This window comes from Lepisosteus oculatus, chromosome 21 (genome assembly GCF_040954835.1).
Source record: "Lepisosteus oculatus isolate fLepOcu1 chromosome 21, fLepOcu1.hap2, whole genome shotgun sequence".
Taxonomy (NCBI): Eukaryota; Metazoa; Chordata; class Actinopteri; order Semionotiformes; family Lepisosteidae; genus Lepisosteus; species Lepisosteus oculatus.
Genome location: NC_090716.1, coordinates 7,113,785 through 7,137,278, shown reverse-complemented (window position 1 = coordinate 7,137,278; position 23,494 = coordinate 7,113,785). Strand labels below are relative to the sequence as shown.

General features: G+C 38.9%; 1 protein-coding gene across 6 annotated transcripts in view; it reads left to right on the top strand.

The window, feature by feature from the left end:
• nav2a (neuron navigator 2a) overlaps positions 1-23,494 on the top strand; it is a 222,733-nt gene that overhangs the window by 165,798 nt on the left and 33,441 nt on the right. For all 6 annotated transcript variants that reach the window (XM_069181810.1, XM_015338257.2, XM_069181809.1 and 3 more), the window contains 3 exons: positions 17,984-18,122; positions 21,250-21,550; positions 21,646-22,339. In XM_069181810.1, coding sequence (XP_069037911.1) covers positions 17,984-18,122; positions 21,250-21,550; positions 21,646-22,339 — 1,134 coding nt within the window. The remainder of the gene's footprint in view (positions 1-17,983; positions 18,123-21,249; positions 21,551-21,645; positions 22,340-23,494) is intronic.

Sequence of the window (23,494 nt, the reverse complement as noted above, 5' to 3'; positions counted from 1 at the left end):
TTAGTCTGTCCTCCCCTTACAGTCTCTTGTGTTTAGTCTACTGCTCATTTACCTTTTAGTCTCAGGTGTTTCAAGGACATTGAGGTAAAAATACCATTGATTAGCTGTGCACTTCTATCAGAATGTCCAATATGGCTTCCAAGTGAACAAGGAAGACTAAATGCTAAAAGCTCTAAAAATACTTTCAATGAAATAAAGAAAAAATGTCCCTTTTTGGTACAAATGAAAGTTTGTGCTGTTCATACTACAATTGAACTACACTGTGACAGTATGAGCCATACTATATTAATGCATACAGTAAAGATTAAAGTGTACCTTCGACCTTTAAAAGGCACATACAGTTCAGAAGAATTTGTCTTCTGTAGATCTTGATGAAGATATTTTTAACAGTTGGTTTTGATTCTTTTGTGTGTCCATTATCAAAGACATTTGATCAGAAGATGTTTAAGCTGGTACTACTATATGTATTATTGTTAATGCTGAATCTTATAGATGCTTCTCTGCTGCTGTTGTCTGTCTCTTATATACACTGTATTTGCATGCCAGCATTCCAGAGCCATCAATTTAATAGACTTGAAAAATCCCCAAAGGAATGTTACCAATTTGCTTACTTGTTTGTAGAGGACCTCATTAATTGTTGCTAGTTGTGAGATAGATTATGCACATTAAATATATTACCATAAAACACAGACCTTACACGACGCGTTTCCCCTGAAGCGTAAGTGGAAATCTGAACCAGGCAGTGTAATTTAATAGATGAGAGAGGTTAATGGGACCAGTGCAGGACGCACCTGAGCTCCATTTTGCTTGCTTGCTGGAGATAAAGCTACTGTATATATTGCTTGTACATTAATCCCGGTTGAGATCTAGTTTGTGAATAGAGCTCCCATTTGTTTTAAAACGTGTGGGAAACCACAATGTTTTTACATATTTCTGATAATGATCTAGTGTTTGTTATGGAAATTTGAATAATTGATTAATTGTTTCAATTGCTGTTGTTTTTTCCTCAATATATCTTAGCATTTCGGTGTATATGTTTTACTGGCATTTAATATAAGTGGTTCCCTTCAGCTCCTTTTTGGTTTTTCTTTGGAAAAGGATCAAAGAGTAACATGTTTGAAAAGGAATTAGTCTATAATGCACATGATGTATCGTTTCTGTATGGGCAGTGAACATAACATTAAGTAGCTTGAAAAGTTCATGTTCAGTCCTGAAAAGCTCATCACGGAGCAGCCCTTCATCCTGTGTCATCATGGCATTAATTGCAACCTCGAGGGAAACCTTTCAATCTGGGGTTAAGTACATCAAAGGCATTTACGTAATGTGAGATTCTTGTTTTAAAATTTATGATTTAATTAAAGCATGTATTGTTAACAATTTTGATGCTCACGGTGATAGGGTATGGAGGATGTTCAGAAGCCAAGTTTAATTAATAGCATCATCATGTACTGTACACAGCTGCAATGTGCTTGTGCTGAACTAAGCAATTGACCAAATATGGTAGAAAGCCATCTAAACCTTATATGTTTTATGTAATCCTTATAAAATAATGTCATTTGTTTTAAATCAATTTGGACGGTTTGGGATTATTTTAAAGGAGAAATGGCACCTCTCGTATTTTTGGTTATTCTCATTCTCTGTGTAACAGCTCAATTTCAGCTGTGGAAATCACACAGTAGTGGTCTGGGTTCTTTGTCTGCTTTCTATCCAGTTTCTCTGTGCCAGAATAGATTAGATTTGAGCACCAGGAGTCACCCGTAGCAGGAGAAGAAGCAATGGATTTATGGTGATGACCCAAGAGTCTTCAGCAAACACTTCTTGGGTCGCTTGTATAGATCCATTTCTGTGGCCCTGAAGTGAAACTGGTAGACTTTCTGCAAAACCAACTGTTGAACTACTATATCATTTACACAGTTCCAGATAATTTAGAATTTCCACTTTAAACCAATGTTTTTTTTAAACCAGTGCTGTTTTCTTTTTCTTGAGATGTTTTTTGTGTTCTCTTAATGGAGTTGGCTAAAATTGCTCCTAGGTCTTTATGATCCCAGACTTTCAGCTGTTACTGCTGAAAAAGTCCTCCCCCTCCCACTTCAACACTGACCCACTTGTCAGAACAAAGTACAACCAGTTCATCTCCTTCAGGCAAATGGCTCTGTTCCCCTGCAGATCGCCCGTCAAGAAAGACTCTCAGAATATGATATAATCAGGAGTCTAATGTCATATGTATTTATTAGTTCTGATGGGAATTTAAACAAATAATAGGGTCACTTAAGCATTGTTCACTAATATTTTGTTTGCCAGAATTAGTATGGTGCTGGACATCCTTGACAAAAAACAAGATAGGCTAGATGTAAGCCATTTTGATATAGTGTTGCAGTTCTATATGGCTAAAACAAGGCCAGATTAATTGTAAGTTAAACTTTCATGAGTGTTTTATTCTTTCTTTCCAGAAATGACTCTTATTATTGTTAGTTATTACTTCCTGTTTAATTAGTCAGAGTAGAAACATAAAGAAAAATAATAATCTGAGTCTGAGGAACAGATTGTAATATTGTAATAAAGTTCAAGAGCCTTGGAAATTACAAGGATTTATTTCAGTGCCCATGCACACCAACAGCTTGTGGGACACTTTACTGGGTACAATCACAAGCACTCAAAAAAGAGAATTAAAATAACATAAACAGAAATGAAGAAATAAAGATAGAGATAATAATAAAAAAACTGGAAAACCTGACTGAACACATATGTATTGAATCTAGAATTAAAAACGATCAAATAGTTTACATTTCTCAGAGAAGCGATGAGTGCGTTCCAGAGTTTGGAGTGAGGTAGCTCCAAACTGAGGTACTGTAGATACTTGTACCAGTAAGAAGATACTGCTTAACGATGTGCCTCAGCGGTGCTTAAAACCCTGCTTGGTACATGAGGTCTGTAGGGCTTTAAAAGTTAAAAGTACAGTTTTGAACTGAATGCACTGAATGACCCCATGTGCAATAAAGTGTTTTTCCACGGGCCTTCCTCCAGGGCAGAGGTGGCTGATGAAGAAGACAGAGCTGGGGGGTCAGTTTGCACGTACTGTAGCCATTCTCTTTGAACCAGCCTGCCACCAGGAGCCTGCCTGTCTGATATGGTGTTAATGATCTAAGAGGATCAATTATGGGGCAGTGGGAATGTGTGTGTTGAAAGGCAGCAAGCCTGAGATAGTTGACTTCAGCTGAGCAGTTGCAGGGGCTAAATCTTTATCATTCTGTAGCCCAGTGACAAAGGATTTCACGGATGAGTTAAAATGTCCTGTATTGAGGAAAGACCACCAGTGTGGTGCAATTCTCACTAATTGGGATCGTAAAAAGAAACTTTGGCAAGAGTTGCAGATCTAATTTGACTTCTTATAAGTTCATCATCAGTGTGTATCACCGAGTTGATGAGAGACCCATTTTATGAAATCAGATTTTATATTTTATTTAATTTAATTTTTATTTACTAATGGTCTGACTGACCCATGTAGATGTGGATGTTTTTTTCCCTGGTTTTATCATTATATATCATGTTCTTTCTTTCACTGTTTGTTCTCCACCATTTAGGTAATTTTGTACTGTACCTTTATTACGCATCTCAAATATTAGCAGTACACTATCATCAAAAGGTTACATTTTGGATAGGTAAATTTAAGATAAATAAACCCTAATTCACGAAGGTACTTATAAAAGCATGTAAGCCACATATTAAGCATCTGAAAGCTTCATTACACATGGGAAAACTCAGATGATGTGTAAATTTTCAAGCACTTAATATGCACTAAATGCATGTTAAGATATGCAAATGATGTTGAAAAACAAGTAATGAGGGTATGCACATGGTATTAATGAGAACTTTATTACTATAAGCCACTTAACCTGCATGCAAGTTTGCAATTATGAAAAGCAGGTGCACTGAGCTGAGATCCTTCTTGTTAAAAAAGGTTCTATACGGCACAAAATGTAATTCCTTGAAAAGTTAACCTTGTTAAAGAATAGGGAACAGCAATGGCCAGAGAATTTCTTTGAAAGCATAAATATAATGCTGTTTAAGAGAAACATTTTTGAATATTTTGTGTTGTCCAAAACACAGCTGCTGTTTCTCCCATTTCTCCCCATATTTTCAGACTTTCCTTCTGTCCTTATTAGCTGTCTTTGACTCTGTTAGGCATCATTCCTTCTACACAACCATCTTCATGTGCACCTTCTGATAAGGAACATCTATTCATATGCTCAAGTTACACACCTGCTTTACTTAGATGTGTAGCTGTGCTGATGCTAGTGGTTTCCACTACACACATCTGCGTATTTGAATGCAAGCTTACTTACAGTATGTCTGTCCAGTTAGATGGATTGCCTCTCTGTGTTTTTTGTAAACTTGAACTAAACCTTTATAAATGAGATCCTATATGTTTAAGCTGCAATAAAAAGAAGTGGTGCTTTAAAGTCCAATAGAACAGAAGACCAAATAAATGTTATTACACAGGTAGTAATGAATTGTTACTTAACATGAATTTCTGTGAATATGAATTCAACACAGTTATTTGGTCATTTCATGAACCTATTACAATTTAGGATACAACAAGCTCAAAGTGCTCTAACATAGCACACTAATGTAATTTCATTTTTTGATTAGCAATTTGACTGTATAAGAAAGCCAAATGTACTTCTTTAATTCTGTATCTGTATTCAAATACATATCGTGGCTGTAACCTTGTAAGGAGGCTGTAGTTTGCTCAGATGAGGAGAATCAAACCACTCCCTTTCTTTGTTTGCTCTGAAAGTCTTAACTGCAGTTGCTTTTAGCCACAAAATCTACAACATTTAACAAGGATGTGGAGACAGAGACAGACACCCACGCACAAATATAATCGGAGAATATGACACAAGACGCATCACCTCTTACAATTTACAGTGTGCAAAATTGTCATGATTGTCAGGTTCTGTGGGAAGAGCTGCCTTTTTAGTTGTAAATGTGGAGTGACAGTATCATTTCTTGTTGAACTTATTTCTTCCTATCTTATATATGAAGTACTGTAAATAGTTAAGTGTTTTACACAGCACAGATGGATTGTAGGGTTACAGAAGATAGTTTTATATTTGTATTTGCTTTCCATGGAAAACTAACACGCACAGCTAAACTAACACCTTAGAATCAAAGGACAAAATGCAGTATGGCGTGTTGTATTTTATGTTCTGATAAAAGAAAAACCAGCCCATGCATTGTTAAGTGCTTAGAGGGTAAATCATGAATGAAATTCCTGTGGCTTAGTGTTTTATTCAGTTAAAAGAAAGCAGTGTAACGGAATACTGTGTGATTCTTGTAGTCCTTTCAGCTGGGCAAAAGAGGAGTCTTGCCTTACTAGACTGCTCCCCTGTGCAACACCAATACGCAAGATATTGAATGTGTGGGCACAGCTGTGGACTGGACCAGATGTTCATGTGAGAGAGGGGGGTTGGGTCATCAGGAAAAATTTTCCTTTGGGCTTTCAGTCAATCCCTTGTGGGCTTCTATTTTTAATAACGGTAACATAGCTGCGCTTCAAAGATGAATATTCATTTCTTAAGATGTATTATGGTATCACCTGTTGGTTTCTTTAATTAAATTATTTCATTCCAATAGTGGCTTTAAGTACGAGTGTATTTTTAGAATCTTGTTTTTGCCTAGATTTCTGAAGGAAGGCTCTTGTGTGACTGAACATTTTTTCCCGAGCGGTTAAGTAGTGCTCAGGATGTGTGTGCATAACTGTTGCAACACTAAACACCACGCACTGAATACATCTGCCGCCTTTTCTCCCAAGTACCAGACGGTATGCGATTTCAGAAATGCCAACATGCACTGTTGGTGTACTAATCAGACAAAAAAAGAGAAAGAACGCGTGGCGTGGTCAAATTAGGCAAATACATGGTTACATTAGTATTCAGCTCCAGAATTGGGCTTGTGAAGAGGGAGGATTTGCTTGTCTAGTGTGGAGGAGTGAATCACAGCAGTAGAGGGGGGGAGTTTTCTCCCAACCCTAGGTACAGAGACTCTTCAGGCACAGTTAAACCTGGTGCTTTGTCTGGAACACACCTGCTACAACCAGGATACAGGTAGGGACTTTCTGCACTGGAGCGTATGCATTCATTTTAATACAATAATAAACAGAATACCATTGTACTGATCAAACCAGTGTGTTCTGTTAAAGATAACAGAGATGCTTCTTCTTTTTTTCCCCTCTGTGTTCATGGTGTTGACAATTCAATTGTTTTCTGATTCTGCTTCTTGTATGCTCCATGGGGTTGACTTTTAAGTAATGACACCTGTTGAATGTGACAGTTAAGTAAACATCTTCTCTACAAAATTCTGCATTGTGAATTTTCTCTTGCCTTACTTTAGCATGCATTCAGAAACATTCTAGAAGGAGTGTTACTGTATCTAACGAAAAAAATGTGTGTTATTTCAAGGCATTTAATTTTTACACTTTTTTAGTAAACAAAACATGCAGAAAGCTGATGATTTCATTTTGAATATGTTGCTTGTGAATGAGAGTGCCATGTTATCATGTTTAAAACCTTTCACATGAGTAATGTCTCCTAGTGTGCGTTCAGATTTTTTGTTTACAGTACTGCTGATACCTTGTTTCTTAACACTGTGTAATGTGATAAATGAATATCGAGCTTGCTCACCTACTGTATAGAAGTAGTGTTAGGAAACATGCTTGCTACCATACAAGGGCGGTGCAGTGGCTCTGTGGCTAAGGATCTGCGCCTGTGGCTGGAAGGTTGCAGGTTCGTATCCCGCAGCCGGCAGAGTAATCCTACTCCATTGTGCCCCTGAGCAAGGCCCTTCACCCAAACTGCTCCAGGGCTGCCGTATAAATGGCTGACCCTGCGCTCTGACCCCAAGCTTCTCTTCCTGTCTGTGTGTCTCATGGAGAGCAAGCTGGGGTCTACGAAAAGACAAATTCCTAATACAAGAAATTGTATATGGCCAATAAAGTGATCTTAAGAATGCTGTAACTGAAGATCACTCTGGTGACTCAGACCCAGATACACAGTTACTGCTGAGTTACCAGTGGTGGATCGAGGGGATTTAGTAACTTGAAAGGAAAACCTCTTCTTTATCCTTTTAAAGCCATAAAAGTCATTGGCCTTAATATTGTGGAGAATGTTAATGCAAAGCTTTGCTTTCATTCCACTCGTTTAATGTGATTTAAACGTGAGTCACTTTATTTAACTGTTTAATGTCAAAATTGACAGAATTTGTCTAACGAATGACATCTTTTTAGTGTCTCATTTTAAGCTGCTTTAGGTAAATGGTGTTTTCTTCAAAATATTTTAAATAAATGTCTACTTTTTAAAAGTCCTAGAAGTTTTGAAAAGAGTTTTGAAAACGAACTCCCGAGTTAGAGTTATGTGGTCGATTTAAAATTGGTCAGCTTCCATGTTGCTTTTTCAACTCTGTGTGCTTTTCGGTTAAATGTTTCCACTATTAATGAAGACAAATATCCTAATTACACTTTTAAACAGTGTACCATACACACTGTCTTATCAGAAGAAAGAAATTGTGATAGGAATATTAAACTTGATGACAGACAGAAACCTTAAAAACATATACAGACAAGGCAGGCTCTATTTGTCATTCAGATACTCTTCAGCAAATCCAGCCATATGAAATCTAAAGTTAGCAGGGTCAGTTGTATATTAACCATTTACTTAATCTTTCAGCTTGCTAAAAAAAAACGTTGAGAAGACTGGAAGGCTGGAGTATGTAAACCAGAATTAGTTTTGGGATGTGGAATTCCATGGCCCAGTTTGTTTTCTAGTCTAGTGCACAGCCTAGGATTTAGATCTGTAAAGGTCTTTGCAAGTGCAATGTAAGCAGCACATTTCAGAATTTTTAGTTTAGATTTTTTGCCATCAAAGCTGCTGTTGGAACGTGTGTTTGCAGCTGGAATTGCAGTTTAAAAGGCCAAATATATGTGAACGTAGCTTTTAAGGCGTTTAAGTACTAAATCTAATAATAAATGTCCATGGAAAAATACAATCTTTACAGATTTACAAAATCCAGAAATGGCCATTTTCTAATACCTCAGTCCTCTAGTGGTCTATTTGCAACAGGAAACTTCTTTATCTGTGTACATTTTTATACATAGTCTGTGAACACTTTTGTTAACTATAATCTTAAAACCATCATTGTTTGGGAAGTGGTTTAATTCGTTTTAATAACCTTTTCTACAGTGGAGTCTACATTGTGCTCATTACTTACTGTATTGTTGTGGATGGTGGTCAAAAAACAGTAGAGGCTTCATATGTTCTCATCTCTGCACTCTTCTGTTGGCATGGCTTTTATTGTAGTCAACAGTTAACTGAAAGAAGGGCCGTGTGTGCAGGGCTCAGGCACATATTTGGGCAGTGCTGTGTCCGTTATTAGTTTACTGTAAATTAATTTTAATTTAGGATACAGGAGAGGAGTAAGGAGTGATTCAATCAAGAAACTGCTTCTATCTAGGGGTTTTATGAGAGATGTTTGAGTGTGCATCACACACCAACAATGCATTTAATTATCTTAAAGTGGTTAGAGATTATGCCCCAGTTTTACATTCATATGTAGATAGGGTTAGTGTAACATTCATTACATGTTGCACTATCAGTGAGGCTGAGTGGAAAAACAGAAATAAATTGAGGGCTATTATGTAGGTTTGCACTGTTCTTTCTCTCCTGGTGAGCTGCTTTTAACAGGAAGAGTGCAGAGATTTTTTGTTGTTTGGTAATGCCCTTGTCTTTTTTTTTAAATGATTTGAAAATGGCTTGCCTTAAAAATGAAGCAAAATTGCCTTCATATGCAGTTATAACTACCATAATTTACAACTGTAATAATGTGTTTTTTTACCTTCGCCATGTCTAGAAAATATATATTGCTGATGTAGTTTTGCATAAAGACTGAAAATTGTGTATCAGAAGTAAAGGCTTTATTCAGTTTTAGTCTCTTCACTGTCAGCAACCTTGGTTAGGGTTAAGGTTTTCTTTGTCTCTTTTAACTTTTATTTTGATCTGCTAGTCTTTGACTCTAAGAAAAAGACTAGCAAATGTAAGATCTACCATACTGTTTTGGAAGGCATTCCCAGATACCTGCTGGAGATGCAGGCTAATATTGGGCAGTAAAACAAAGAAAACGTTCTCTCCGCCTTTCTGGCATAAATAAGTATTTGATATCCACGCACAGCATCTGTGTTAGGGGTTTTCTAACATAAACCAATGATTTGGGATTTTTGAAAAGAATGAGGTGGGTCAAATGACTCCCTTATTAGCACAACAAACACTTAATTTGAGGATTGGTGTGGCTTTGTTGATGACAGAGGGAATATCTACAGTTCACACCTTCTGTTGGAGTCAAGTGTGTGCTTCAGATCTTCAGATCAGGTAATGAAGAAAATTCACCGTCTTCCTGAAAAAGAATGGTACATTAACTTGTGCATGCTAGACAGTAAAACTTTATCACTCATAAATCAGTGTCATTTAAAATATTTTCATCGGATGGGGGGAAAAAGAGATTGGCATTTATTATCAGTTGTTGCCAAAGACGTTTTGCTAAGGGCAAATTAAATACAGACCCATCCTTTCCAAATTTTAAATAGCCTAAATCCTTCAGGTGATCTTTGACATTTTGACAAGATTGTTAAATCAAAAGAAAGGAATCCATTCTCCTTTCAAACTGGAGAAGAATGTTGATTCGATTTTGTTTCTTTGAGTTGAAGCCATTGGCAAAAGTTAAGGTGTCAAATTTTATGTAAGCCCCAGACACACTTATTTTCATTTCATTTCACTCTATAAATTGTCACCTTCTTTCCCTTAAGCAAAAAAAAATCTCAACTGTTATGAAAAGGTATTAAATTACATAATCATATCTGTCAGAACCTAAATTCTTGACATTGTGAACTTAAGATGTCCCCACTTTTAGGCAGTTGTATGATTACATTCCACATTCACATACCAATCTGAAATTGGTATTTTTGAATATAGTATTCATCTCCATAGACAGCACATGAGTGAAGGGTGTTGCTTGTAATGTACTTTAACTTTGTGTAGCTGAGCACACCATTTATGAGAAAAGCAGCTCTGCACAGGTAATGTTGGCTTCACTATTTATTCAAAAAATAGGTAAAACAGTATTTGTGCAATTCCTTGTTATTGCAAAGCTTTTTGCTTGGTAGCAGTTACTAGGTGCTGAATTTTATTTGAATTCCTAACAATTGAACACCTCTGTTTTTTGCAGTTTTTGACACATGTATTAAAAAGTCTGTTTCTGGTTGAATCTTTTAACTTAGTTTTTCCAGGTCTTCTCAAACTGCAGCCCTTCCATCCCATCCCTGTCCCACAGGAGCACCTTAATGGAACCAGTACCTAACTGTTACAGTATATTGCTCTTATTTATTATCAATCAAAGTACTAAGGAGATGGTTTTACTGGAGTATTGTATTAGAGTGGATAGGCAGGGCTGCAGTTTGATAACCCCTGTTTCAAGCCTACATGTTTTTGTATGTTTATATACAAAATATATATTACTATGTGTTAGCTTCTGCTTTTCAATCAGTGGGTATTTTAATTTAGGGAGCAGACTCCATTTTACCTTGAGCAACATTAGCAGGAGATGTTGATGGCTGCAAGTCATGCACAGCTACAGAAACTAGCTGCATAGTGTCCCCAGACTCATGTCAGAAATGAAAGGCTTTAGAAAACTGTGGAGTTAATAGGAAAATATTGCAGTGTGCCGCATGCAGTGATACTTTTACTGAAAAAAGTTGGAATTGTTTTCAGACCATGAATTATCAAACCATTAAAAAATATAAACAAAGAAGCAAATCCATCAATTTAATCAGGAGATGTAGGTAAATTGCTTTAAAACTTGCAGGACTGCATGTGGATAAATGAGAGTTTGAAACTGCTGATTCAGCTGACTGTTACTTATTTAAAGGTGAGCTTTAGGCAACAGGAAGACATACTCTTCTTTCAGTGCAGCTTGCGTTTTGAAGCAGGTAGTCATTGGGGAAAAAAAAACATTAATGGATGCAGACAGGTATCTGACCGGTATTTTTTCTACCATGATGTGATGGAAAAGTTTTGCTCTGCTCAAGGAAGTTCCCTACAACAACCTCTATTTGCTTCCTTTTAGGGAGAGTATAATGAGTGTTTTGGGATGGAGAAAGCCATAATTGCTTTTTATATATCAGTTCCTTCATCTACAAAGATCCCTGCAGCACCCGTGTCATGATACAAGTATGCAGAGAGCAAGTAAGTGTATGTTTAAAGGTGGAGACAGACATAAACCAGCAGAGAGGCTGCTATCTTTTTCTCCAGTAATCCAGTTATTCATCAGTAATCCCGCTAAATATAGATAAGGGCACCAGCAGCACAGGGAGGGTTGCTGAATGAGTTGGCAGCATTGTAAAAGGCACAGGGGTTTAAAATTATACAGGGACCGGAGAATGTGGTGTGTGTGTGTGTAACAAATGAGTTGCCTCCTTTAAGCTTTTAATTATAGCAAAGTATAAAATTCCAATGTCGCGCATCTTCATAAGAACCTCAAAAAACCCAGAAAACTCCTAATAACACGCTGTAGTAAGGAGCAGAAGGAGTTACAAAAGGAAAATAAAGACCATCATTCTAATTATTGCCTGCTTGTCTTTTAAGAAGAAAAGCCAATATCTGTGAGCTGTACCACATTATTCATCTATATATCAGTCCTCCCATCTTTTTTCTGTTGATTGGAGGCTGCAGCAATGCCCTTCCCTCGATTCCCTTCAGTTTGCATCCTCACCCCACTGCTCTGCCTCAGACCAAGGGTCTGATCAGTATCATCTGATAAAATGCGCCTAGACGCAGCATCTTCAGAGCTGGCCAGCTACCTTGCAAGAGGACTAGACCAGAAAAGCCCTCAAGGATGAAGCCGAATAAGGGTAATTTTCCAGAGGGCTGCCTGAGGATTTTGCATAGTGAGGGAATTCACTCGAAACCGTTTTCCCTTCTTTCATAGCCCCTGGGGCCTGGTTGCCACGGCAGCCCTGCTGTGTGCCAGAGGTGCTCTGGCAAGGTCAGTTAATGAGCATGGCTGGGCCTGGTTCCCTGTGACACCCAAAGGGTTTGCTAAGTTTCACATTTGGCACTTAGTTTACTTCCTTACATTTGACTTTATCTTTGTAAAACCATCCTATTTTACTTATTCCATCGGTTGGTATTTTTCAGCGTTTGACATCCAGGATTATCCTCCATCTTTAATTTTGGTATAGTATTGTGTTTTGAATCTAATAGTTGCAGCTAATACACATTTTCCAAGGGCGTTTTTTTTGTTTTGTTTTATCATGTTTTGGGTGCTCAGAATATGAATTGACTTTATGCCACAGTCTTTATAAAATGTGACAGGAATTAATTTGTGAGAGAGAAATAGCTCAGGTTTACACCACCGTCGCAAAGCATTTCAGAAAAAATACAGTATCCATTTGCAGGGTTCAGTTGGAAAGACTCCAGATTGTTTCATTTTTGTGATTCTCATCAGCTCATCTTGTCTCACTTTAAATAACAGCAGTGCTTGACTTTATGCAACCTTTAAAGATAAATTAACCCAGATAAAGTGGGCTAATCTGCATGGTAAAAATGAGATGGGTTACGAAACTTTTTCACTTGTTTCATTTTGGTATGTTGACTCAACAAATATCCTCAAGCTAGCCTGGGAAACTTAATTCATGAGGCCTGATTAGTATAGGCTGTGCTGCTTTTAAATTCCTGTTTACTCATCAGTGTGCTCTACAAAGTTTTATGAGAGTATAGAGTTCCCTTTGGGACACATAATTAGTGAAAAGAGAGATTATTTGGTTTTAGTAGAGAGAATTTGAATTGCCTGGGAATTAAGAATGGATTAAACTTCAGTCTATAGGTATTTTAACATAAAAGGGAATCAAGTCATTAATTTGAACATGGTGGATTGGCAGCAGTTATTTTTAGCTGTTAGCACTGTTCAATGACTATCACCCTGTATTAAACATTAATCCATCTCTACATGCAATTGAGGACTAGTAGCAAAGCATTTTGAGTCAAAGCACTGGTAGAACTTTTCAAATTAGCAACTCTTTGTCTTTTAATTACAGTATCTGGCACTCTCTGTTTTTCTTGCTCTTGAATCACAATGCAGCAGACCTGCCAGAGTCAGTGCCAGCAGCGCGCTCTGACCTCAGGCTCGTTCAGCACTTACCAGGTTAATTTAGTTTGGGATCAAGTTTCTTCCAGGGACGTTTGGTGATGATCTCTTTCAAGCCCTTGCTTGCAGTTTTCTCACAGTGCCCGTGTGCTGTTGGAGCTCACACAGCTCTGCTGCACACTCCTGGATCATTGACTCAGCAGGCTGCATGGAAGTCCCATGAAGCTATCGGCTTGCAAAGTCAACTTCAGCATTTTCTGTGAAGCTCTAGGTGCCCGGACTGGGCCAGGAATGTTGTGGCCAACCAGCATACAGAGGTAGAAAGGGATTTTATTTTATTTTAAATAAAGCTAGCGTTCACAGAAGCTATGATTCTAGTTTCTGTGCATGAAACATAGCTATCTTTTTTTCAATCTTTAAACTTTCTCCTTTAGCCTACACATACTGTACATGTCTATAATACATTAGAAAGGATTATCAGATGCTTTGAATGTATGCTTTTCAGTTGCAAAAATATTTTTCTTATATTTACTGGAAGTTAACTCCATGGATGAAAAAGCTTATAGAGTCTACTTGTACAGATGTATGTAATGTATTTAAAAATTTAAGTGTCCGTTTTATAAACTGCAAAGTGCTTCTCGGTCAAAAATCCTCCCTTATGTTTATTTGTATGGAGTGCATTTGTGTAGGATTTTAAGTTGATGTTTTTAGTTAACCAAAGCAGTAGGTGTGTTGTGTCTTAAATCAGATTAGTTTAAGGAAAGCCTTAAAAGGGTGTTCAGTCTTTGCCTTAGGCTGTTAATTTTTCCTAAATTTAGTCTGTCGTATTGCCAGAATGTCTGTTTCACTTCATCTTTCAGTCACGTAAAAGATATACGTTTGGTTTCGGTTAATAATCTTAAACCAAATAAAATGGTACATCATGCACAGATGTAAAAAGCTTAAACATTTTTCTTCGAGCTTATGTTGCAAATTTATCTGGGACATCTTAGAAAAGGTCACATACCTTAACTGTTTAAACAGTTGGTAACCTGTGGTTGCCTGTTAACAGTTTCTAGACAACAGCATTGCATATCACAGCAAAAATAAGATAGATTGCTGGAACAAGAGTACGGAATTAAGATTACGGAAGAAGGAGAACACTTAGTTATTGAGTGTGTAAAACCTCTAAGCTGCTTTTAACTGTTGTTCTGGTTCGTATTAAGAAAAAGGACAGTTAACAAAGTGAACCAATTTCCTGGCCCAGAGACAGTCAATTAATCCTTTTACAGCTCTGGGGGCTACAGCTAATCCTTAGTTTGGGACCGAATTGTGACCCCCACTGCTTTCTCTGCCCGGCCCCGCGGCTCTGGAATCGGAAACAACTGGACTGAACAATGATGACAAAAAGAAAAAAATAGTTCCGCTAGTCAAGATGTCACTGCTTAATATAGTCGTCTGTCTGCTGTGTTTTGTTGCTGTATTTATATATAGTCTGTCGGCTGTCCAAACTGTAACACAAGTAGGTGAAGTGTGATGTCATGCTTATGTAAAGCTTTTATTTCTCCCTCCCAATGCATATCTTCACAAATATCTTACTAAACCGTTTGTGCTGTGCTGGCGGATATAAGATTTCCTCAGGTCGTAGACTGAGACAAGCCCCTGGGCTGTAAAGACACCCAGGCACAAATCCCAGGTGCAGAGTCGCTGCTGCTGCTATTATTAATAATTCACACACAGCATGTTTTTCAGTAATCACTCATGTAGGGGATGGTCTGTGCAGCTTTTCAAAGCCAATTTCAAACAATGAAACTAGATATGAGGCCCAAACTACATAGTCTGAAAGCATTAATTCATACCAGTTTTTTAAAGCAGGATGGCTTTAAAAAAAGACCTGGAAGGTAAAGGATTGTTTTCATTTGTGAATAGTGCACTGTGAAGATTTTGATCTGTTTAGGCAGTGTGTCTACAGTTTCAAAATGTGTTTCTTCTCTCCCTGTCAGTTGAAAAGCAATCATTAGGTTTTGTTTTTAAGGGAACTTGAAGGTCTTTGAGTTTGAGCGGCAGTATACATTAACAGCAGGCAGTATCTGTTTTATATTGTTGCATTTTCAATACAGAATTAAAAGTTCTGAACTGCTGGAAAATCAGGGAGATCGCACAAGTCAAGCACTAGAGTGACTTAATAGGATCTGGAAGGAGAGGCGGGGTGGTCTGTCTGAAGTCCATGCAAAACCACAGAAAATAACTAGGCTTTTCATCTAGATGGAAAGCTGTCCTGACATACCCTTAACCCTCACCACCACCTTGGTTAAATTCATTGCAATGAAAAGTTGAATTGTTAAAACAGATTTGTGGCGTGTTGTTGTGACAGAACTAAAGCTTGGGCTGGAAACAAGGCAGCTTTGCACAAAGGGAGACAATGAAATTGTTCGGTGGTGCCCTTTTTTTCTCAGCAAGATGACTGAAATTGGCAGACAAGACATACATCTTTGTCAAGGCACTGTTTCAGCTCCCTGTTTCTCTCCCCTTGTTCCTCTCGGCCTCATTTGGCATAACAGCTGAGCCCCTTTGTTATTAGAGTAGCACGTGGTCCTGGGGGAGCTTGGCTCTCACTGTCACCTGATCAGGCGTTTGATGCATCATATAATCTCAGCACCAAGGGAGCGGTTTTTGAATATGTACAAGATAATCCAGTGGGGAAGGTTGCCAACGTCTTCCCCCTGCTTTTGCAAAACCATAGAACCTTAAGGGCTCTTATCCCAGTGGAAGGACACAAACAAGCTCTTCATTAGCTCTTTAACAAATTTGCCTTGACTTTCACCCTTGCAAATCGTGAATCGATTATAGCAGTGTAAAAGAAGAAGGTTTAGGCCCATATTCCAATTTAATTTAGCTAGAAAGAAAATCTCTTGAGGGTTTCATACCAGGAAGTATCATTAGTGATCATTCCTGATATGAAACCTAGCAGATATTAGTTGAAATAAAAGTGATTTCAGAAAACCCAAGTTCCTTTGTTCATGTATTTTGTGCATTGGTCTTAAAAATAATATAACTAATACTTTATTAATTTTATAAACCTGATTTGATATTACCTCACATTGTTAAGAAAGTTCTAAAATGAATCAATTAAGTATGTAGCAGAACATATTATCTTATGCACCTATGTAAAAGGAGACATGGAATCATCATAGATGTCAAAAGTTGTTTTTCTCTTAATGCACTAGAGCTCTTATCTTTCCTTTTACTTATAAAGGAATGTCCTGATGATTGCATTGGGTTTACATTCATTATTAATAATCATTCCTTGCATTTGTAATGATTTTGATCCCATAGATCCCAGAGCATTTTACAAAAAGATGCGGACCTACTTCATCCATTGCTGAAGGGAAGAACCCGCTAGTGTGTTCTGTGCCAGTTGCCCCACTACACAGCAGAGAAGTGAGAAATTAAATCACCAGTTGAATTATAGTGGAACTTTTGGTAGCCCAGACTCTAGGATCAACATCCTTGCTCTTATAAACGGGACTGTGGGATCTTTAATACCCACAAGTAGTCAAGACCTTATTTAACCAAAGGCAGTGTCCTGACTCACCATTCGAGCACACTGGTGTGAAAATTGTGATCCAGAGGGTGGAGTGCTGGCTACTTCTCCACTGGCACCCCCTGCAGGACAAATTTTACATCTCCCGTCCCAGCATCGACCAGGCCACGCCCAGCCCTCACCCGCATCTCGAGCTGAGCAGGTCCTCTGCTTGACAGAGGAAGCAGCAGTTTTATTCTGAACTCTTTTTCTCCGTGCTGGCAATGCATGTGCGGGGGATCAAGGTTGCTGTGCGGATGGAAAGAATGAAGGGAGACGCCTTGGGGTTTCATTAGCAGATTGTCTTGACAGTGCTGCTCCTCCTGTTAGGCATTGATAACTGGGAGGTATGACAGCAGTTGGACGTGTGTGGATAACCTGGTAATCATTACACCCTCCCGCGTGTCCTTGAAATCTTCACCGTGCTAACTAAGTGAAAGATGGCGAGATTTACAGAGCCTTCTGTAATCTCAGTGGCTGCAGTTTTTTTTAGGCTTAATGTCATTATGTACGATAATGCTTTGATTTTGTTTTGGGGCTATTGCACTTTTAAAAGTAGATGGCAGGGGGGGCCTCCCATTGTTGTTGCATTTTGACCATGGTTGAGTTGTTTACTTTCTTTTCTCACAGCTGTAAAACATAACAGGGTTTTAATGTTTCTTTATTGCTTTGCATCTGTTAGCCTTTGTTTCGTTTACATTTGAAGCTCATTTGCAAATTGATTGTTGTGTGGTTGATTCAAATGAAGATGCTGAAGGTAATTAAAATTCTTTTGGTTCATAACTGAACGTTTTGGCATGGAATAAGCTTACTCCCAGAATGCTGAAGGCAGCATTTTTCTTTTGTCAGATACTGTATGTGGTATCACCTTCACTAAATTACAGCTTCAGATGCACAGACTGGTCGTCTGTGATGTGTTCAGTGGTTTAAGAAATTGTGCACTAAGCAATCAGACTACACCCTGAAGGAAAAGGTTCAATAATTAAAAACCACTTGAAAACGACAGACATGCATAAGAGTACTGGCATGTAGGGAATGTAATTCATAATAAACTTATATTATGAAATGAATACACCCTGACAGACCTATGTAGGCTTCCAGAATAAACAACAGTGACACGGTGTATTGTTTTAATGAGCAGAGATAAGAAAAGAGCAATCACAGAACATCAAAAAGCGCAGCTTAAGTCAGACTTTCACCTCTGCCCCATTTTTCTCGCAATCTTTCTTCCAGCTGGGATGACAGCAGCTCAGTCAGCAGTGGAATCAGCGACACCATAGACAACCTCAGCACAGATGATATCAACACAAGCTCGTCTATCAGCTCGTATGCCAACACACCCGCTGCTTCCCGAAAGACCATAGACGGACAGGTGAGGCTTCTCTCCAATCTGCACAATGACTTCTTACAAAGCAGGGCAGGGTGCCCTGCACATTTTAATACAGAGCTTCCTCTCTCGTCCTTGTTATGTTTTTTCTGGCAGTCATTAGAAATCCTGGCACCCCCAGAGATAGGGAAGGTTTGATCTCAGCTAAGTTAGTCATCCTTCCTTTCGCATTTATTTAATACTTAAACTATGATGTGTTTTTGTATTTGAAATCACCGAAACTCACCGACATCAGTGTTTTTCTCTGTGACGATAAGCGTTACGAAATAGCCAGATAATTTGAAGAAGTTGTTTCCGTTTTATTTTATTCCTCTTGATTATATACATCTAAGATAAGGATGATCTTTATTTCTGATGTCATGCATTTGTATTCTGTATGTTGAAAGGCCAAGGCTGTTTATTCCTGGCAACAGTGCCACCTGCTGGACCAAATGCTGCTAACAGTTTTTATTAGGTTAATAATAAGTGCTATTCTTTGATGGAGTTTGCTTTTGATTTTGAGTAATGCCTTTGAAAAAATATCAAAGTAGGATGTCAGGAATTAAGTTTTTATGACATCCTAACCAGGGTGGTGTTTTAATGCACGACATTGCACTTTCTTTCATGAGATCTTGGCAAGATGCAAGTTTGCCACATGGAGACCAAATGTAGCTGTGGCACGGTGTTAAAATTAAGTTCACGTCAAGTAATACAGCCTGGTAGTAGATGCTGAGTTAAGTTTGAAGGATTCAGGGAGACCTCATCACATAGTGTCCTAACTGTGCACACCAATGGCAGTGTCACACACAACTTGAACCATTCTGCAACCTCTTTTCTCCCCGTTTTGAAGCTTGAAAAGCTTGAAAAGGAGCTGTCGGTCTCCTGTGAGGGAGGACATGCAGATGTGCCTTCAGATTTCATGGTTCTGTGCAAATGTGAAGTGTTCGGTAACACAATCTGGGTGTAAAATGGAAAACAAAACATTCCAGTTGATTTTATTTGTTCAAACCAATAGGGATCTGACCGACTGCAGTTGTTTATATCTAATTTACTCTATTGCCAGAAAAGGCTTAAAAGGAATACGAATGAATTAAACTGGGCACTGAGACATTCCACTGAAGCCAAGAAGTTTTTCACTAAATTGTTTTCTCCTGTGAAACAATTTTACCTTTTATAGACATTTTAATTCCACAAATATCTAAAAAGGAAAATACTTTATTTTTAATTTTTTTAAATGCAGATAAGAATGTTTTGGTGTGCTTTACTGGTTAAAAGAAAGACATTCATCAGTCAAGGGTATTTGCAGGAGCAGTTTAACAGCAAACTGTTGCTGATAAGGCTGATGTTAACTAGAGATGATTAGACTTGTTTGCAGATATAGACATTTTCTTGATGGACAAAGCAAAGGTTGATGTTTCAGGTCATTTTAGGTGCCTTTGAATTACTACTGTTTACTTTCAATGATTGTAAAAGCACATGATATTTTTAGTGTTTTTTTGTTTAATAACCAAATTCATAGGCATGAATGTGCCTTTCTTAGTTACTCTTTTCCCTTCCAGTTTTAATCGTTTATTGTATTTAAGAAAAAAATGAAAATTGCAGGCTACTGTTTGCTCAAGTTTTTCAGAAAGCAAGTACTCTACAAGCTCTCTAGCATAACCTTCTTAAGAACAGGAGGAACCAGTGTTTGTATTATGGTTCAGGGACATACCTCAGGATAAAAAAAAAATGTGTTGTCTGTATCGCCTATTTTAATTTCTGTTGCAGTTTTAAAAGACACTGGTGTAAAAAGCAAGGTGGTGCAGCAGATTTAATATGTATTTCATAAATCTTCCGTCAGAGTTAATTTCTGGTGGATGTCGAATGCAGGTTGTCCATAGTGTATTTGTGACTCTCTAACATGATCTACTGCACTGACCATTACTCCAGCTGCCAAAAACACTATAAAGTGACAGGACAGGGGAATTATTTAGGCTTCACTGGCAAGGATTAAGTACCTCAGATTAAAGTAAGGCGGAGGCAAAAAAAGAGAAAAACAAGCACTGTGGAGTCTTCATGGTTAATGCATATTTAAAAACCATGTGAGCGCTTCAGGATAGTTAACATGGGCAGTTTCCAGTAAGGTGTAAGTGCAACTGGGAGAGTCACGCTACAACAGGAGGCATTTGCATCCAACATTTACCTAAGCAAATTTGCATGACATCTCCTGCAACTTTCGGGACATCTTTGTTATGTTCAAGAGAACAGCACAAAGGTCAGCAAGATCTTTGTGACCTTCTTTAAGTGGATTAATCATGACCAGGGAGTGGAGTTTTAATGATGGCCCGAGTCTTTTCTAAGGGTCAAGAAACCTCCATTCACCAGATGAGCAGATATTCTTGACATGTTTTCTCAGTTTTCTGTCTAGCGGTTTTAATGAACTCTGTGCAGTGTGGTGACCGGTCCTAGCAGTAAAGTACTTTCAGTTATCACTTTGTTTTGAATTAAACAAATAAAATATTAAGCAGATACAGTATATAAAATGTATTCTCCGGTGTACAATCCAGTTGTCTTCAGCTTTTCTATAGCATTTAAAGGCTTTTGTTTTTGTGTATTGTATTTTGATGGCAGTGAGGGTTTTGCAGACCAGTGATTGCCTGCCTACCCACAACAGCCCGTGAATATTCCTTCTCCTTGTCCTCCTGATCCTGGCTCTGGAGACCCAGACACCTGCTTGTTTTCTTTGCAGCTGACCATTATTTAAATGATTCCTTAATGGTTTGGTTAGAACCTTTACAATATTTTTTTTTCTATACACAGGTTGGCAATTTAATGTTATTTAAGAAATATACTTCTTAAAAGGCAACGTCCTACACGTTAAGAAAACTGAAAAAGTTAATTTAATTTAAACCTATAATTGGGTCTAATAAGGATTCAATTATTTAAATGAGCTCTCAAGTGAAACAAAAGCTAGCAGGTGTGTGGGTTCCCAAGACCAGGACTAGGAAGCACTATCCTAGTCTAGACTAGCTGTTACGTGGTACAAGGGACCAAAATGTGGTGCTTGATATGAAGTACCATGAGCACCTGCATTGTGAAGGTTAACTCCATGTGAAGAAAGGTATATTCAACATTCTCCCTGCCGGTTCCTCAGCCTCAGACAGACGCAGAGAAGCACTGTGCTGTGGAAAGGAACTCCATGTGGTCCGGAGATGAAGTAAAGAAGTCCGATGGAGGCTCTGACAGCGGAGTCAAGATGGACTCAGGATCCAAGTGGAGACGAAACCCTTCGGATGTGTCCGACGAGTCGGATAAAAGCAACTCGGGCAGGAAAACCACCATCATCTCCCAGACCGGCTCCTGGCGAAGAGGCATGACTGCCCAGGTTGGCATCACAGCTCCCAGGACCAAAACAGCCCCAGCAAGCTCCAGCACACTGAAAACACATGGAACAGGTAAGTGGAAATCCCCCTCTTTTAAACCGGGTACCATCTGTTTACATTCTTTCTAAAATATGACACCGTACCCTATGGTGGATTCTTTTTACTAGGTAAAACAGACGACGCTAAGGTGTCTGAGAAAGGCAGGCTGTCCCCCAAATCGGCGACCATCCAGCGATCCCCCTCTGACGCGGGGCGCAGCAGTGGCGACGAAGCCAAGAAGCCTCCTTCCAGCACTTCCAGGACCCCCACCAACACTTTCGGCTTCAAGAAACAGTCTGGAGGGATGACCATAATAACCGCCAGCGGGGCGACCATCACCAGCGGCTCGGCCACGCTGGGAAAGATCCCCAAATCCTCCGGGCTCATCGGGAGATCTGGTGGTCGGAAAACCAGCGTGGATGGTTCCCAAAACCAGGACGACGCTTACCTTCCCATCAGCACGCGGACGAACCTGCAGTACCGCAGCCTTCCCCGGCCCAGCAAGTCCAGCGGCGGGGGCCGGAATGGAGGTGGAAACCGCTCCAGCACCAGCAGCATCGACTCCAACCTCAGCAGCAAGTCGGCGGGGGGGCTGCCCGTCCCCAAAATCCGAGAGCCTTCCAAAGTGTCCGCGGGAATCTCCCTGCCCGCGGGAGCCAACCAGACGGACCGGGAGAAGGGCGTGTCGTCCGACGTGGAGGGGGTGGCCTCCTGCAGCTCCGTCAAAGCCAGCCCGACCTCCCAGTCCGGAACCAGCAGCTCACAAGGCAGTCGCCAGCAGGGATCCAAGTACGCAGATGTGTCGTCCCCAACGTTGCGTAGGTAAGAATCAGCTGCTGCACAGAGTGCAATTGTGAGATAATTACAGGGGGTTAGATCAAGCAAGGAAGTAATAATTCACTCACCTTAACATCTAGTTTCACCTTTCTTAAACGAACACAGAGCGCTGTAACCTTCAATCACGTTAAGCTTTCAGCAAGCACCGAACAGAAGCACTGTTTATGTAGATGAGGCTGCAGGCAGGTCTGAATGTCTGATCTCAGGGCAGATACTTTTACTCTGTGGGGAAGGACTGCCTGGAGCTTGTCAGCTCATAAAACAAGGTTTAGGTGTTTCTGCCAGTTCAATTCTTTGTACAGCCATAATGTGATTTTGTGGGCACCCCTCACACAAAGCAGAAAACTCTCAGAAGAGATTAGCTCTTACCTTACTAGTGTTTCATTGTTGCGATGTACTCTATGTGAAGAAGGAATAACATCTTACATTAATTTTGCTAAAAAAATACAAGTTTCTTTCAAACTTTACTGTTGCACTTGTATGGCATCACTTACTTTTTTTATTTGTCCATGCCAAAACATTTTTCTCTACTAGCAATTGATCTTTAAAATAGCAAAAGTATGTAGTCATCGCATTGTTTAAATTTGAGATAAGAGTTTTTTTTTTCTATTTGTGGTAACTGAGCAGTTCAAAATGCACAGAATTGATCCAGCAAGGTCAAATATGATACTTTAGACTTTCTTTACTCAAGTAGGTAATAATACTAAATAACCAATGCTGTTTAATCTCTTCTTATTACTTATCTCTGAGAGCTTGTTTGACACTACAAACTAATGAACATTTTAAACCACATGAACAGAGTGGGAGAAACGAGAGTGGTGCACATGAAAATACAGTATATCCCCCTTTCGTGACAGTGTGCGTTATGAATTTGTAGAGAAAAATGTAGTTTGCTGTTTAGTGTTTGCAAGGATTTTGTTCTTTAAAATTTAAATCCACAGGGACACTGTATAACTGTGAACATCATAACACTGAAAACATGATAACGGCTACATTTCTGCCAATTATTTCCCTCGGTTTTTGCCTTACCATGCAGTGAATGCTATGGGCTATAAAGCAAATAAAGCAAATAAAGGCAGTATAGTAATTTCTCTTTCCGAAAAGCCAAAACAGAGATCAGGCTGGCACCCTGATTGTTTT